Raw genomic sequence first — 16,189 nt, 5'->3', positions numbered from 1 at the left:
GATATCCCCAGCAAGCTAATCTGCCTGAAAGGCCAGCCCTGTGTTTTGTGTTCTCTCTGCGGGCTATGAACAGTGTACTGCCGGCAGTTACAAAGTACCACAGCTCCTTCAAAGCAAACGTTTATTCTTAAGGTAAAAGCAATACAGAAAAAACCACAATAAAAGCAACGAACAGATTTAAACACACTCTAAATATACCAGAAGTCATCTGTCAGTCATATGGGGTCTAGTAAATCACCGTCTTTCCAACCCTTCCATAAAGACTGGGCCTCCACACCTTGGACCCAAGGTCCCATCCGTCGCTGGATTAGAAAGAAGGCCCTGATTCAGTTTAAACCCAGTCTTTACACACCAAAAGCCCTTTCTTTGTCTGCTGGTCCTCTGAAAACCTTTTGAGCCAGTATATCCAAGCCTTCCCAGGGGATGGTACTTCTCTACAGGTGTTTACAACCTAAGTGATTGACTCTAATCACCCTCCAGCTGTTTCTGGTTCCTCCTTGAGGAGCTGGGGTAAACTTCCTGCTAGAGTTGCACACAATCCCTGGCCCACAGTGATACATAAACCATTCATACATTTAATACAACAACATGGTCCCCAGAGACACGACAGAGAGTTGCAATATCTGTGTCAGAGCCCTGTTCTATAAAGCTCTCCCTTGAAAGATCAATCTGTTCCTCGTTGCACAGTGGGTTTATTAAATGATCACAACAGAAACGGAGACATCTCCTCTGAGCATATTGCAGTAGGTAACAAATACGTGAACCAAGGGCTTGCCATATCAGAACAGACCAATGGTCTAGCTAATCTAGGACCCTGTCTCTGCCGATGGTCAGTACCGGGTAAATCAGAAAAGGGTTTAATTAAAAACTCTAATGTAACTAATTGTGTGGTGTTGTATTTTTCTTTTGGGGGCTGGGCGGGGGGTTCTTTGTGACCCCGCATGGTGATTAGCACAGTGCCCTGAAGCATCAGAGTTGTTGGCACATGGAAAGTTATCCCTGCCGGTGTCACTGCAGATATTTCTATATCTGACTAAGAATAGCTGAGTCATTTTCTTTTAAACCTTGGTAAGTTGTTTGCCACAGGGTGCAGCAAGCCCAGCAAGCCAACATATAATTTCTAAACACAAGTCTCACATTTTCTGAGATGTCAGCAGCAGAACATAAGCCTCTTTTCAGCTGTTCACAGACCGTGGAGGAGCTGATATCCTGCTCTCCTGGCATGGATTGCTGCTGGCCGCAGGCACTCCACGCAGGCCAGCGGAGAAAGGAGAGGAGAGATCCAGTCTGTGGATCTGAGTGCAGGGTTGTTGGCTCCAGGCTTTGATTTTAAACAAAAGACGCTCGCTATCGGTAAATGGACTGTCTGCACATTGACTGTAATCTTGTAGGAGTAAGAAGTGCCCTTCTCCACATTTTACAGGGAGAGACAGCTGCAGCATAGAACCATTACATTTTATACCAAAACAGCCGCCAAGGCTCAGCAGGAAAAAAGACAGGGTAATGGCAGGAGAGGCAGGTCAGGGTGCTAGCACAGGACTCAAGAGAAGAGAGTTGAATTCTCTGCTCTGCTAGAGACTTCCCAAGTGACCTTGAGCAAGTCACTTAGTCTACCAGTGCATGAGCTGCTCATCTGTAAAGCAAGACTGCCTTACTTCGCAGCGGGGCCTGATGAGGAATTTATTGAAGAGTGAGAAGTGCTTGGACATTGGTAATGAGGGCCATGTAAGTACATTGGAACAGCTCTACTCAGTTTCTTCTCTAGCTAAAAAGAACACACTCCTAATGAAGGGCAATAACTGGGGAAAACAGGGAGCTTATTTCAAATATAGTTCTTAAAGCTGGTTGGAAAATGCCACTTATTTCTCTCACCTTTTTTAAACATTATTTTTCGAAGCTTCTGACCAAAAATGGCTGTTTCAAACAAATGTTAAAAACGTTCATTCAAAAAACACCCCACGAATTTTATACTAAAACCCAAACATTTTTACTGAAAAAAATATTGATATTTAGGGGGGCTTGGGGAAGGAGGGGAAGGTCTTATGAAAGAGGAATTTTTTAACCAAACACAAGATTTCTACAAACATGTTTTGATTAAAATAAGCCCTTTTTCACTAAAAAAGTTGTTTAAAAAAACCCACACCAACTAGTTCTAATAGTTGGTTATTTCTGGCAGCTGAAAGGGCTACTTCTGTGCCAAAGCAGAGCAGGAATCGTTCCGGATTATCGTAGCCTTGCCCAGACCCCTGCTTGGTGGGAGGGTGGCTGGTTTATAGTTGCCTAGGAGGAGGATTATTTTGGCTAAAAGGTAGCATCAAATGAGGCTTCTCCATTCTGAGTGTGGGGTGCCCCATAAAATCCCGAGCAGGGCCCCAGGTACTTACACATCAAAAAATCAGGGCTGGAAGCTGCTCCCATGGGACTGTAATTTCCGCAGAGTGGCAGTTAACCCCTAACACACACAGATTCTCCCCAACGTGAAGCATCTGCCTGATGCAAGTAGGGAACCATTAAGAACCCAAAGAGGTGGGTTTTTTCCCTGTTGGCAACTCCCACAGGCCTCTTCAGTTACCCCAGGACCATCCCGTGGGGAAGGCAGGGTTTGACTCCCTGAGAAGTAGACAACCAGTCTGCCCAGACCCTGCAGGACCAAGAGATGAATAGCAGGCCAGGGCCTTCCCTGGCCTCTCCTGGGCTCTCTGCCCCTCACCCCACAGTAGAGTCCCATTGCAGCTGGGCCCACTCAGCCACTGCTGTGCCAGTTCCCAAGGGGTTTCTGCGGCTTAGAAGAATTAACACAGCTTCTCCCTGAAGCTCAGCGTGATTCACGTTACCCCCGTTGGGGATCCCAGGGGGGAAGGAGGTGGAGGGAGTAATACGGAGCTGCCTTGGGAGCTTCACTGTTGTATGTGCAGGAGACCCTCCATGCCCCTACTGTCTACTCTCCTTCGCATCCGCAAACCAAAAAGGGCATGAGCGAGCCAAAGGTTTAGTTTTCTCTCGGCTCTGTAGGGCCCTGAACATCCCATCTTATGTAGCTTTGTGCAAGGAGGTGAGGGCCTAAAGGGAAAGAAGCAGGAGGGTAATTGTTTTCATTTCTGCCACAGACTGTGCGAGCACCTTTCAGTGCCTCAGTTTCCCCATTTTTAAAAAGATTTATCAGCTTGTAGAAGAGTAGACTCACCCCTGGAGTGCCCCTTCATGGCCAGGCATGGTGTGTAGTAGCTTCCTTCTCTAGTGCTGTCTGCTGGCAGCTGCTCCCGCTCTGCAGGGGGTCTGCCTCTTCTTCTGACTCAGCCACGGTGGCCAGGTCACTTCGAAGTCTCACCCCTCTCGGGGTAACAGACAATCCAGCAAACCACAGTCCTGCAGTCTCAAGCCGAGTCTTTGGCATGACTCCTGACTTATTAGTCCTTCCAGCCCTGGCCTCCAGGGTCTTTGTGGTGGGCTGGTAGAACCCCTCCCCCCCTTCTTCTGGTTTAAGCAGGCAGGGTCTGGCTACTCAGACCCCCCGTTTCTTCCCTGGGTGACTTCCTACTCTGGTCATCTGCAGGCTTCACCACCAGCCCCTTCAAGGACTGATTATGTATTCGTAGTCCTCTCAGGCCACCTGCAGGGTGGTAGCTGACAGGATTCCTTCCTGAAGTTCTCCAGCAAATCTCAAACCAAAAATATAAACTTAAATCGCTTCCGCCCTCCCCAGGCTGGAAATTCAGCCCTTCGCCAGCCTTCCCCAATACCCTGCTCCATAGCTGAACCCCCAGGCTGTCTCTCAGGGATCTCGCCCCTATATTGAAAACCACCACAAGCTAAATCACCTCTTCTTGTGGCCTTTCCCAGTTCTTCTCTTCCCTCATTTCTAGCCCATTCTCAAAAGCAGGAACTCCCAGCCACCTCTCTGCAGAGCCCTTCCCTGAGTGTCTCAATCCTTGTAAAGAAGCCTGACTCCTTCCCAGGTGGACCTATTCACTCACCTAATTAACATCCCTCCAGGTGCCAACAGAAGGGATAATTATGCTCTCAGGCACCTGGTACAGCTCAGTGCAGTGTGGGGTTACACAGCAACACCAACTATATTAAGAAGTGAAATGATTTAAGGAACCACCCCATCACCTCCCAAGTCATGGGGTTCAAATGCTAACTCTGGGGGTCAATGGGTTAAAAAAAATGTGATCACATCTTAGCCAAATTCCTAGCCAAAATATCAAAATGACTGCACAAATTAACTCGACAGCCTGTCACTGCTGAAGGAAGTCCCAGCTCGAGGGTAGCAAGTAGGAGGAGGTAAAAAGTAACTGGAGGAGAAAGGACTCCTCTTTCTGCTGTGGAAGCCAAGAGCTTTTTTAAAAGTAGAAGTGGTTTCAAAGACTGGATTAGGGTTTTTTTAAAGTTCATCTGGCACCAGGGGCAAGAATTAAAATCTACTCCCAGGCAAGGAAAAATAGGAAAGCAAATTGAACCAGTTTTTATTGGAGTTTATGTAGTACAAGAATAGTCCTCATGGAAAAGCTGTACCAAAGAAACCACTACAAATAGTCTTCTGGAAAATAAGGACAAGGCTAGTGATGCCCCAGGCAGGTGCGAGGGGGGGCAGAAAAGTGTCCATATTTCATCCAGACCACATGGAGCTCATCAATGGAATGCTAGTCTTGAGGATTCTCCTGTACGTGTCGCTCTCCTTCCTGATATTAAGGTGTATGCATACCTTTGGGTTGGGGAGGCATCATCTTCTCAGCTGCACCAGCTTCTTCTAAAGCTCTCTCGGGAGATTCTGGCCCTGAATCAGAAAGGTACTTAACCACGTACCCCAACTTTAAGCATACAAGTCTTTCCAGTGAAGTCAACAGTACTAGTGCTAAAGTTCCCTCCTTCATCAAGGCCTTTAACTGGTAGGCTACTCACATGGAACAACCTCTGCGAATAAAAGAAGCTAGGTGCGCTGGCCCAGCCCTCACAAGCACCCCTACAAAAATAATCACCAGCACACAACACACACACAGGAACATTTCCAGGAAGGACAAGTTTCCCACTTTCCGAGCGGTTTGTTGTAAGCTGGGGAAAAGTTTTTTTTAGAAAAAAAATTACCCTACCAGGGCCCATTTAATACCAAAAGCTGACCTGCTTATTCAAGGCCTCAAGCTCATCTCTTTTCTGCCATGGGCAATTCCCATCACCTCTGGGGTTAGAGTTATTAGGCTTTATTACTCCACAACAAGAACCCAAACTCCGCAGTGTGGAGAGAGTGGGTGGGAATGACCACTGTGGGGTGGAGATCCCATAAAGAGAGCTAATGGAAAGATTAAAGGGAAACACAGACAGGAAGAGAAGATGAGCCGAGATCCCAAACCTGCCTCTCCTTCCCCTCCTTAACCCAGAGTCACTTGTTCTGGAAGAGAACGTGGGTTGGTGGAGAAGCAGTGACTGCCCTGCTGGTGACAGACAATCAAAAAAGGGACTGGGTGGTCGGTGGAAGAGGTGCCTCTGTCCCTCTGTGGCGAGACTCAGCCGATGTAAATCCGATGGAAGTCGTTGGCACCAAAGGCAGCATTACACTTGGGGCACTTGCGCTGCCGGGTGTCGTAGCGTGTCTTCACACACTCAAAGCAGAAGACGTGAAAGCACTTGGTGAGCACAGCATCCTTCTTGCGCATGTTACAGCATGGGCAGGTCAGGCGTGCCTGCAGGAGAAAAATGTTACAGTGAGAGTCTAAGTTACCACACATGACAGACCTTTGGAGAGCTCAAGTGGAAAATAAACCACCAAGGGAGGCAGACTTTAGCTTCTGCACAAGGAGAAGGTGATTCCTCCAGCCCAAAGCTGGTCTTCGCTGATAGAGCACAGCTAGGGAAGGCCAGAACTGAACGAATATGAAGACTAAACCCTTTGGCTAGGAAAGAGTTAACATGGGAGGGTGACAGAGTTTCTCACCTTGTAATCCTTGATCTCCTCCATCAAGATCTCATCACAGTTGGGCACCATGTCAGGTTTCTTTGTGGTCTCCAGCTTCCTACGCAACCTGGAGATGTCCTCCTGCAGGAGGACAAGAGACAACAAAATAATTACTGGGGCCATTTCTCCACACAGATTCTGCTTCAGGGATACAGAATTGTAATCCTTAAAGTGCATGGTAATATATGCCTATGATGTGCTTCCATCCCCCTCCTCCTCTCTTCCCAGCGCACTGTAGAACAGCCTTTCACAAGAAGAAAACAATTAGATTAGATCTGTACTGGAATTTTGTCAGGCGTCCACAATCAAGATCTCAAACTGGGCCAAGCCAGAAGGGCTGAGTGCAGAAGGTAGGGGAAATGCAAAATGACTTACTGATGGAGCTGGAAACAAAATGAAGATGAAAAAAACCTGGAAAGCTGAGAGAGAGAGTGCGAGAGCACAAACAATATGATACGGACCCTTTTGAAATTTCACACTGGCAGGCAGAGGCAGACTGACTAGAGATGGACACAAGGGACTGTGGTATATGGCACATACCTGAGCCCGTTTGAAGTTGAACATGTCCTTCTCTTTAGTCACACTGTTCTCCACAATCTCATCCTGAAAGTCATGTAGCTTCTTCTGAGCCAGTTCTAGTTGTGCTTTGAGATCATCGGCAAGCTGGGCTGCATCCATTGCCTATCGAAGGAGATGGCCATAGAATTACAGATATTAGAGATAGAAAAAAATCTAGATGATCTTCCAGTCTCAATCCCTGCCTATCCAAGTCTGTGCTCTACGGTACTTTCAGGGTTTTCCTCCAGTCTAGTTTTAGAAGACCCAAGCAAAGTGACTTACACTACTATGTTGGAGGGCCTACTCAACAACCTAAGATCTCATTGTCGACAAGTTCTTGACATTCAGCCTAAACGTTCCCTTTCTTAGTTTAATTCTTGAGGCCTTGTGTACACTAGTACTTATGCCAGCAAAACGTTTGTCGCTCGAGGGTGTGAAAAAACATCTCCACTGAGCAACATACGTTTTGGCAGTATACGCGCTAGTGTGGACAGCGCAATGTTGGTGGGAGATGCTCTCCGGCCAACATATCTACCGCCATTTGTTTAGGTAGTTTTATTATGTCGGCGGAGAGCTCTCTCCCGTCGACATAACGCGGCTACACAAGCACTTTTACAGCAGCCCAGCTGTACTGATACAGCTGTGCCACTGCAAGTTTTAAGTGTAGACTAGCCCTTAGTGAGATAGACTTAGTATGATCCCTCTTGTTCCTTGCATTCTTTATCAGTCTATTGTGCCTTAATTAGAGCATTATTTGGTATTCCTGTCTTCTGCCGAATGGTGTAATGACACCGAATACCAAAATCCACCAGAGAAATCCAGCCTTGCACAGGTTCCACAGGATGAAGAAAACTCAGTCTTGTGATCCAAGAGCTCTGTCTCACCTTACGTTTGTTCATCTCCAGTGCCTGGGTTCGGAGGCCTAGCTCTTTCTCCCCAGTGCCAATATTGCTCTGTAGCAGGTGTTCCTTTTCCTCCAGCTTCCGCACAACCTGTAACTGAGCATCCACCTTCCAGTGAGGGAGGGGGGTAGGAGGAGGGAGAGAAAAACATTAGAACTGTGTGCTGCTGATACTTTGTCTTTGAATTCTCTCCTCCTCCCTATACCACAACTATATGCTACAACCATCACATTTCCCTGTTACCGTGTATTCTCTCCTCCCACTCCTACACCACCCCTTCTCTCTCTCTCAGGATGCAGACACGGGGACAATCAACAGAGGTCAAACTATACATTCAACCAAGCAGACATTTTCCCACAGCTCCGAGGTGAACCTTCATAAACCCAGCTATCAAACACCCATAGCTGTTTGTTAAACATATCTATCCCTCTCCTTTGGAAGAGCACTTAGTGGAATCATTCAATAGCAATGGATGTTTCCATTTGGGCTCCAAGAAGAGGGCTATGGGAGGGAGATCTAGGAGCACCTTTTCTCATGTGATTAAAAGATCCTTCCCTTTTCCTTCTCTCATCCCCATGTAGAGGTGAACCTCTCTCTAAGAAATTTCACATTTACACACAATCTCTTATTGCATAGCTCAATGCACCATTGAAGAGGTTTAAAACAGAGTCACGGGATCCCTTTAAAGTCTAAGGAGCAGCTTGTCCTGGTCCATGGGGAGGAATCTCCCTATCCATTGTGTCTTCCCATCACCCCTCTTCTGGTTACCTGTGTCTTCAGGGTCAGGACCTGGTCTGCCAGCTCCTCCTTCTCCTCCTTCAGTAGTTTATGGATTTGGTTTGACTTGATGCGTTCTGACATCAGCTTGAAGTTGGCATCATCCTTCTCCCGCAACTGCTGCATCAGGCGAATGTTCTGCTCCTGCATATCCTCGAAGGCTTGTCCGGTGACATCCATTTCTGAAAGCAAGGCCTCTTCCTCCTAGAACCGAGACAGAAAATACTCTGTAATTGCAGTCTTTTCCCCTCCACTATACGGTGCTGAAACACTATTACCCCCTGCCTTTATTGTAAGGAATAGAATTTAGTGTTGATGAAAGATGCAGATCAACATCCTGGAGAATGAGAACCTCTCTTTAACCAAACAACAGGTAACAATACTGAAATGGAGGGTCCTCCATTAGGGGACAGATGGTAGTTCAGTCTCCATAGACATTCAGCCCTTGACTTCTGTGCTAGGAAAACCAACAAAAGGTGAAAGTTAGAGCCAACTGCTAATGGCCACCTCTCCACTAGGAACTAGACAGAGACCAGTGACCTGAGTTGATGAACAGCCATCCAATAGTAACATCTTTGGGCTGAATTTGAATATAGAACAATGAATCTCAAGTCAACGACTCCATAGCTCATTACTACTCTCTTGAGCCATCCAGTCCCCTAAATAAACTCGATCTTAAAATTCACAAAGGAAACAGGCAAGTGGGACCAATCAAAGATCTCCACTATTAACCGAAAAGGAACAGGGACATGCCCCAAGTACTGGTGCTCTATTTACCCTCACACAATCCTGCATTCATAATGCAGAATTATCCCCATCAGTCAAAGTAGCTGTTCTTTATATGTTGATACTTGTGTTATATACACTGCAGCTATTGTTTCAATTTCTGAATCATATAAACTGTGGTCTTCTCTTAATTCCAAAGTGAATTAAGCTAAACTGAATGAAGGTCACTTTAACTCTGAAGGAGAGTGTCCACACAAGTGTTTAATGCAGTTAACTAATCCACTCTAAATTTTCCTGAGGTCCTTGTTTGGCTAAACTTTGTGTAAACCAAGTGTATTTAAAAATGAAACACCATCCTACCTCACTGCAGACTGACTCTCCCATCTCATCACTCACCCAATGCATTATTCACCTCAGCAGTACTGCTCTAGCTGTGTGTGTGTGTGTGTGTGTGGAAATTAACTTTTTCCTCACCCTGTCAGAGTAACACCATGATGATATTGCTTTAAATGGCCATAGGCAGAGTTGGAATAACATTGGATGGAGGTGGTGGATGAGGCATAAATGCTCTCTCTCAATTAATTCCAGCCATTTCCTGATAAGGTTTGCCCCACAAGAGGCCTCTACTAAGAGGCATTTCTAATAATCTCCTCTCACCTGCTTTGCCATGGCTAGTTTCTTCTGCAGATACTCGATTTGCTCCTCCACTGCCCGGATCTTGCGCAGGGCATCCTCATCTGCCATTTTTTTACTCTCTTTTTTCTCCTTGTCCTCCAGGTCCTTCACCCTCTGCCTCAGCTCATCCAGCTACAGCAAGGAGGAAAGGGATGAGATGGGAGGGTGGGGGGAAGGGGAAGAGAGAAAGATCTCTGAGGCTAGGCTAGGAATAGAACAGCAAGAAGGACTCTGCTAAGGAATCAACCTTCCCCACAATTCTCTAAAACCATGGAGAAACCTCCTTTAAAAAAAAAGGAGGGGAAAAGACCCATTTGATCATCTTGTCCAGTTCCCTAGCATGGTGTTAGGAGGTATCATGTTACTGGAGGTATTGCTGTAATAACTGGCCCACAAATTTACCCTAACTGTAAGCTTAACTGCGAGGAGTGAAAGTTCATAGTAGCCTATAATAATCAATGTTGATGGAAAAAGGTGCAGAAAAGGGAAAGAGACAGACTAAATGAATCCAAACAAAAAAGGCCCACTGATATAACTCAAGGACTGTGTTAAAATCATGCCTGGTAAACAAGAAAAAGTTTGACACTGGAAATAAATGATTCAAAATTGCTGTGTTGGAAATTAGGCCTAAAAAGGAGAAAATAATAACGGGATGGCTATGCCACCCTTTTGGTTCCCAAAAGGGCTTTGGGGGTTAAAATTAGCAAAGGCAAAGCAAAGGGCGACAACTGCTAACTGAAAGGAGAAAGAGCAAGCTTCACCAGCATCTTCTGGGACTCCAGGATCTATGGTAACTCCACCAGGCCTTCGCTGCCCCACTCCTGAGAAATGTCCTGACCAGACCCGGCCAAGAAAGGGATGCAGATGACATCGCTACCTCCACTGGCTCTGGTTAAATCCCAAACACTACCTGGGATATAAAGCTGTCTCTCTCACACGTCCTTTTCCTTCCCCGTCTTATTTCTTTTCTTTCCTATTCCTCTCCTTTTATCTTCTGTCTCATAAGAGTTTGGCTTAGCTGATCAAGACTGCATATTCTGCAACATTGCTGTAAGCCTGTGACCAGAGAGGCAACTAAAAGCAATATCCAAAACAGCCCAGTATTGATCTCTAAGTGGCTGATACGACTGTGTGCTGTGCCTGTGTTTTTCCAGCTGCAAGGCTGCAAGTAAAACTTAATACCAAAAACAGAAGCTGCATTTTCTATCACCGCTGTTCTTCCTGCCCATTTTTGTGTGCATCTTGTTTATCTTTAAGAAAACAGAATGAAGTTTAACAACAGCTCCAGCTCATCTCAACTAACTTCTTCTCTTTTCCCCAAAAGAACAGTTATTGCTATATTTAACACCATCTAAAAGACTGTCAAATGGGGCGTTTCCTTCTAAAAACTCTCTTTCTAAGGGGAAGTAAACAAGCTATGTTAAAATAAAAGCCTTACTTAATACTTTACATTGCTAGTGCTCTCTCTTTTTCCTTTTTCTGTATCTTTAATAAAAGGTAAAAAAAAAAATAATGGTGTGTGTTGCCATGGTACTAAGCAGGCTGAGGTCCCTGTATATGCCAAACCTTTTTCCAAACTGTGTAATGTTGAACATGGACAAGGTCATGTTAACACCTTTAGCTCTTTGGACCCATTTATTCCATCTGTAGGATGAGATATAAACTGACGTCTTGACCACCATCTCCATTAAACATTCCATGTCCCTTTATCTTTTTTATATATATACACATACATGTGTGTGTGTGTGTGTATAATAAACTTTATAATTTATATATAATATACAATTATAATTTTATAATAATAATTTATATATAACAATAAATAAATAAATAAATAAATAAATAAAGAGTAAGAACATTAACCTTTGTCTCTTGGTTAAATCCTATACAGATAATTACATTCTGCCTATCTAAATTCCCTCTGCCAGGTCATTTGGATAATATTATTCACTTTTAATCACAAATTTTTGTCTGATTATTTAGTTTTAAATACCTCAAGAGATGGGGCTTGTAACTTTTTCCTTGAGATTATTCTTTCACAGTCTAACAGACTGCACTATAATAAATGTCTCCCTGGACATTCAAGTTTAATTTTCATCCGTCTACTCCCAGTTCTACCCCTTCAGGGAGCTCTGAAGAGTTCCTTTTTCCCCTTGCTGTTCAAACCATTCTATTGTTTTTATACACACCAGAAGGCCAATAGATTCACATCATCATGCTGGATAGCAACATTCCTTTTAAAAAATGTAGCCAAGTGAATCATCAGTCAAATGGACACCTCAACGATGAAGAACCATTCCAAGGCTAGTCCTCTGCCTGTACACCCAGTCTGCCCCAACCCTTAACTGTCTGACAAAGGGAAAAAGGGGAGGGACATTCTGGAGTCAGGAAGAGGAAACAACAACCCTATAACAAGCTTGAGGAGAGCATTTCAAGAGCAGATGGCAAGAGAAAAAGGAGGACAGAAAGGGGACATGATTACCTCTGCTTTGGCCTTCTTCTCAGCTGCCATGAGCTGAACTTTGTCTCTCTGCTCCTTTGGGGCAGAGCGGTACATGTCTAACAGCAACTTCATTTCTTTCTGGCTCTCCTGGGCTTTCCTAGCAACAGTGAGAAAAACACCACTGTGAATATTTGGAAGAAACACTATGGTGTGACGCTGTCTTCCTGAAAGCGAGAACATCATGCTCTCAACATCCTCCAATGCTGGCTTCTGGGTGACTACTGGGCTCATCTTACCGTGGGCACATCTACATATTGTACATGGAACAATGCAGAAACATACATCGGAGGATGTACAGAGACACGCTAAAGCATACTCAGACTAGGAAGGAAAGAGAGCAGCAGAGGCACTTACCTCAGGCATTGATCAAAGACAAGGAGGAGCATGGCCTTTGATGGGGAATCTGCACCTGACAAGCCCCATCCCTTTAGGTATCTGCAACCAGTAAGGTTTGCTGATTGTGTGGGAGGGCTCTAAATACCACCTCCACTGTGGGTCCCCTGGGCACAATCCTGATGCCAGTGACCCAAGGAAATAGAATTACCTTTTAACTCCAAAAACTAGTGTCTTAATTATGGTAATGAAGGTTTTCTAGCTATGCTCCCTGGACACCCCAGATTAGGGCATGATGCTGGAAAATAGGAGTGAGAGGTTCAGCAGTACTTCTTACTTGAGATCAGTCTTCAGCTGCTTGATCACTTCAGCCTCTTTCTTCCTCCCATCCTCATGCTTCCCCTTCTCCTTGGTGGACTCTCTCTCCTTCTCTGACTCCTTCTGCTTCTGCTTCTCCCGCTCCCGTTCTTTTTCCTTCTCCTTTTCCCGCTCTCTCTCCTTCTCTTTCTCCTTTTCACGTTCCCGCTCCTTCTCCCGTCTCTCACGCTCCCTCTCCTCTTCATCTCGCTTGGCCTTGGCATCACCAGCATCCTCAGAGGTGGCCTTGGTCACAGATGCCTGGGCAGAGGACTCATCAGGCTCCTGTTTGACTTCTGGGGGTTCCTCCTTGGTCTCATCAGTGCTGGACTGGGACTGCAGGAGGGCACTCCCACTGCGGGAGCGAGTCTGGAGCGAGCAGTGGGGAGGACACAAAGGGAAACAAACCAGTTGAATGGGAGAAGTTCTCAGCCAGAACACATTCCTCACTGCCACCCCCGTGGGATTCCCTCTGCATGTCCCCCTTACAGATGCCACAGGCAATGCTTTTGCAAAGCTTTTAACAGAGCTGAACAAAGCCATGGACAGAGGTGGGAATCCAAGATGAAGTTGCAATGTAGAGCCCAATGGAAAACTGTGCAGTTTATCCCTGGGGCCTGCTATACTTTTCCCGAAGCCTGTGGCACCACAAAGACATTTATACAGGCAAACTATGAGACAAACTGGTAGCCTATGCTCTGCTGTAGCAGATTTCTTCTCCCTCCCCACTTTCCCCATTCCCTCCCAGCATCTCCAGCTCTGGTACCTTGCTCAGGTCAGATTGGGCCTCCCTCAGTTTGCGCTTGTACCTCAATACCTCCCCCTTCAGCTGGTGGTTGTGATTCTGAAGGCTACTAATGAGGTGACGCATCTCCCGATTTATTGGACCTACAAAAAACACACACATAGTCAAGTTACCACAGGCACAATCAGCTCTTCCCTCCAGAGCGCAGAGAATTTTTGTTCTTATTTTGAAAAGTCCTTCCAATGTATTAGCATCTTTCTGGTGATGTACCCAGAAGTGAATGAAATACTTGAGGGACAGGTATAGCCACAGAGAAAGACTCGTCCCCCTGCTCCATGACACGGTGGCTTTGCATATGCAGAAGACAACTATATTTGTCCTGTTTGCCACCATTCTCCTTGAAAATCACCACCCTATTTCTCTCTCAGCATTACTGCTTTACAGATTTCTTCTTCCCATTGAGAATCTGAGTATAGGGAAGGCAGTTCTACCTCATCAGAAGTCTCTTATCATTTAATTGCTATGTTAAAAATACCATTTTGCCCCTCTCTGGTGGAAGTTAACTAACTCAGGGTTCTAGTACGCAAGCCCAATTTCCTAGACAAAATCCTCTCTCTCAGTAAAAGAGCTTCCAATAGTGTAAGAAGTATTATATTCTCCCTACACAATCTCTGCATGGCCAATAACCAACTAATTCCCAAATACACTGAAAATCCATGTAAGAATATTTGGCCACAGCCAGAAAGACAGAAAATAACTTGACATCAGTTCATCTTATATGCCTAAGGAGTTTTTTTTCTGAGACAGAACAGTGCAAGCAAATATTTAACTAGAGCAGAGAAAGCTCCAAAACAGGGACTCTGCTGAAATCACAGTAATATGGGGCCGGAAAGGGCCTCAAGAGATCATCTAGTCCATCCCCCTGTGCGGAAGCACCCTGACAGGTGTTTATCCAAATGTGACTCCAAGAGCTCCTTAATGTCAACTAGCAGAGGGTCCCCCCATACTGTTACTCACATCAGGCCTGACACACTCATTGCCCCAATCTACTGTTGTCATAATATATATATCTCAAATGTGTCATGTAATGCATCAGATGTAAACTGGTGACACGCTGGTCCCGGAAATCATTGTGTGACGTATGTACGGGTTGTGTACAAAGAGTTCTACAGATGCATCAAAAATTTATTCTTTAAAATGTGTTTGGGAGGCACCACGTGAACCAAGCCTGCTCTAGACAAAGAAACATGGATTTGCTTGTCTGATTGCACTTCGTTACTGGCAGAGAACAATGGAAGTATCTTCACACACATAAGGTAAACAGTCAACAAGCTAAACAAGTAGAGGAGAAAACCATTTAACAATCATGCTGGGGGACAGAATCTGCATCCTAGAAAGCCTTCCTGGCTCTTGAGTCAGGGACAATGGACTTTAAATAATTAAGGGGAACCAAAAGACCTTTTATTTAGCTAATCACTGAGGGGAACCCTTCGAGGCTGTGAAAGTTGGATACCCTCGTACGGAGGGTTAGGGATGCTGATAACTTGATGGAAGTCAGAAAATTGCCTAGACAAAGATTATAACTTGCTAAAATTAAGTTTTAGTCATTAGAACGCATGTTTTCTTTTGTTTTATTTGTAACCATATTTGTCTTTTTTATTCTTGCTTAGCATAACTTTAATCTCTGTTCTTTGTTAATAAACTTATTCCTGTTTCAGTACAAAACCATCTCAGTGCTGTGTATTAAAGTGAAGCATGAGTCCTCAGCTAACCTAACACTGCCCAACTATCCCTATAGTTATAAAGCTTTTCCTAATATCTAACCTGAATTTCCCTTGCTGCAAACTCAGCCAATTGCTTCTTGTCCTACCCTCGGTGGACATGGAGAACACCTGATCATTGTCCTCTTTATAACAACCTTTTACATATTTAAAGACTGTTACATCCCTCCTCAGACTTCTCTTCTCTAAACTAAACATTCCCAATTATTTCAATCTTTCCTCATAGGCCATGTTTTCTAACCCTTTTATTTTTGTTGCTCTCCTCTGGACTTTCTCCAGTTTGTTCGCAACTTTCATAAAAAGTGTGGTGTCCAAAACTGGACACAGTACTACTTCTGAGGCCTCACTGGTGCCAAGTAGAACAATGATCTCCTGGTATCTTACACGTGGCAGTCCTGTCATTCTGGGATGTATTAACATTTGCCTTTTATGCAACAGCATCACACTCTTGACTTACATTCAGTCTGTGATCCACTGTAACTCCAGACTCTTTTCAGCAGTACTACCACCTAGCCAATTATTCCCCATTTTGTAGTTTTGAATTTAATTTTTTGTTCTTAAGTGTAGTACATTGAACATCTTGGATTTTCATCTTGTTGATTTCAAACAAAATTCTCCAGTTTATCAAGATCATTCTGAATTCTAATCCTGACCTCCAACGTACTTACAATCCCCCGTCCGCAGCAGTCTGAAAGCTTTATCAGCATATGCTCCACCTCATTCATGAAAACATTGAATAGTACTAGACCAAAGACAGACCCACTTGGGACGCCACTAAATACATCCTCCCAATATGAGAGTGAACCATTGATAACCAACGCTATGATTTTTGCAAGGATATTTTTATTAAAAGTTACGGACAGGATGCGGGCAACAAACAAT

The 16,189-nt window shown here is 44.8% G+C and overlaps 1 protein-coding gene across 4 annotated transcripts in view; it reads right to left on the bottom strand.

The window, feature by feature from the left end:
• Positions 1 to 4,440: 4,440 nt before the first annotated feature.
• Positions 4,441 to 16,189, bottom strand: part of RNF20 (ring finger protein 20) — a 69,727-nt gene continuing 57,978 nt past the window's right edge. For all 4 annotated transcript variants that reach the window (XM_067553258.1, XM_067553257.1, XM_067553256.1 and 1 more), the window contains exons 13-21: positions 13,548 to 13,669; positions 12,762 to 13,150; positions 12,071 to 12,188; positions 9,571 to 9,720; positions 8,179 to 8,391; positions 7,393 to 7,518; positions 6,491 to 6,631; positions 5,930 to 6,031; positions 4,441 to 5,678 (exon numbers count right to left, since the gene is read on the bottom strand). In XM_067553258.1, the coding sequence (XP_067409359.1) occupies positions 5,502 to 5,678; positions 5,930 to 6,031; positions 6,491 to 6,631; positions 7,393 to 7,518; positions 8,179 to 8,391; positions 9,571 to 9,720; positions 12,071 to 12,188; positions 12,762 to 13,150; positions 13,548 to 13,669 (1,538 nt within the window). In that variant the 3' untranslated portion in view covers positions 4,441 to 5,501. The remainder of the gene's footprint in view (positions 5,679 to 5,929; positions 6,032 to 6,490; positions 6,632 to 7,392; positions 7,519 to 8,178; positions 8,392 to 9,570; positions 9,721 to 12,070; positions 12,189 to 12,761; positions 13,151 to 13,547; positions 13,670 to 16,189) is intronic.

Source organism: Emydura macquarii, unplaced genomic scaffold (genome assembly GCF_026122565.2).
Source record: "Emydura macquarii macquarii isolate MOO-44397 ecotype Brisbane River unplaced genomic scaffold, CSIRO-AGI_Emac_v2 contig_1451, whole genome shotgun sequence".
Classification (NCBI taxonomy): domain Eukaryota; kingdom Metazoa; phylum Chordata; order Testudines; family Chelidae; genus Emydura; species Emydura macquarii.
Note: the sequence above shows the minus strand (reverse complement) of the source record. Positions and strands in the feature narration are given on the sequence as shown.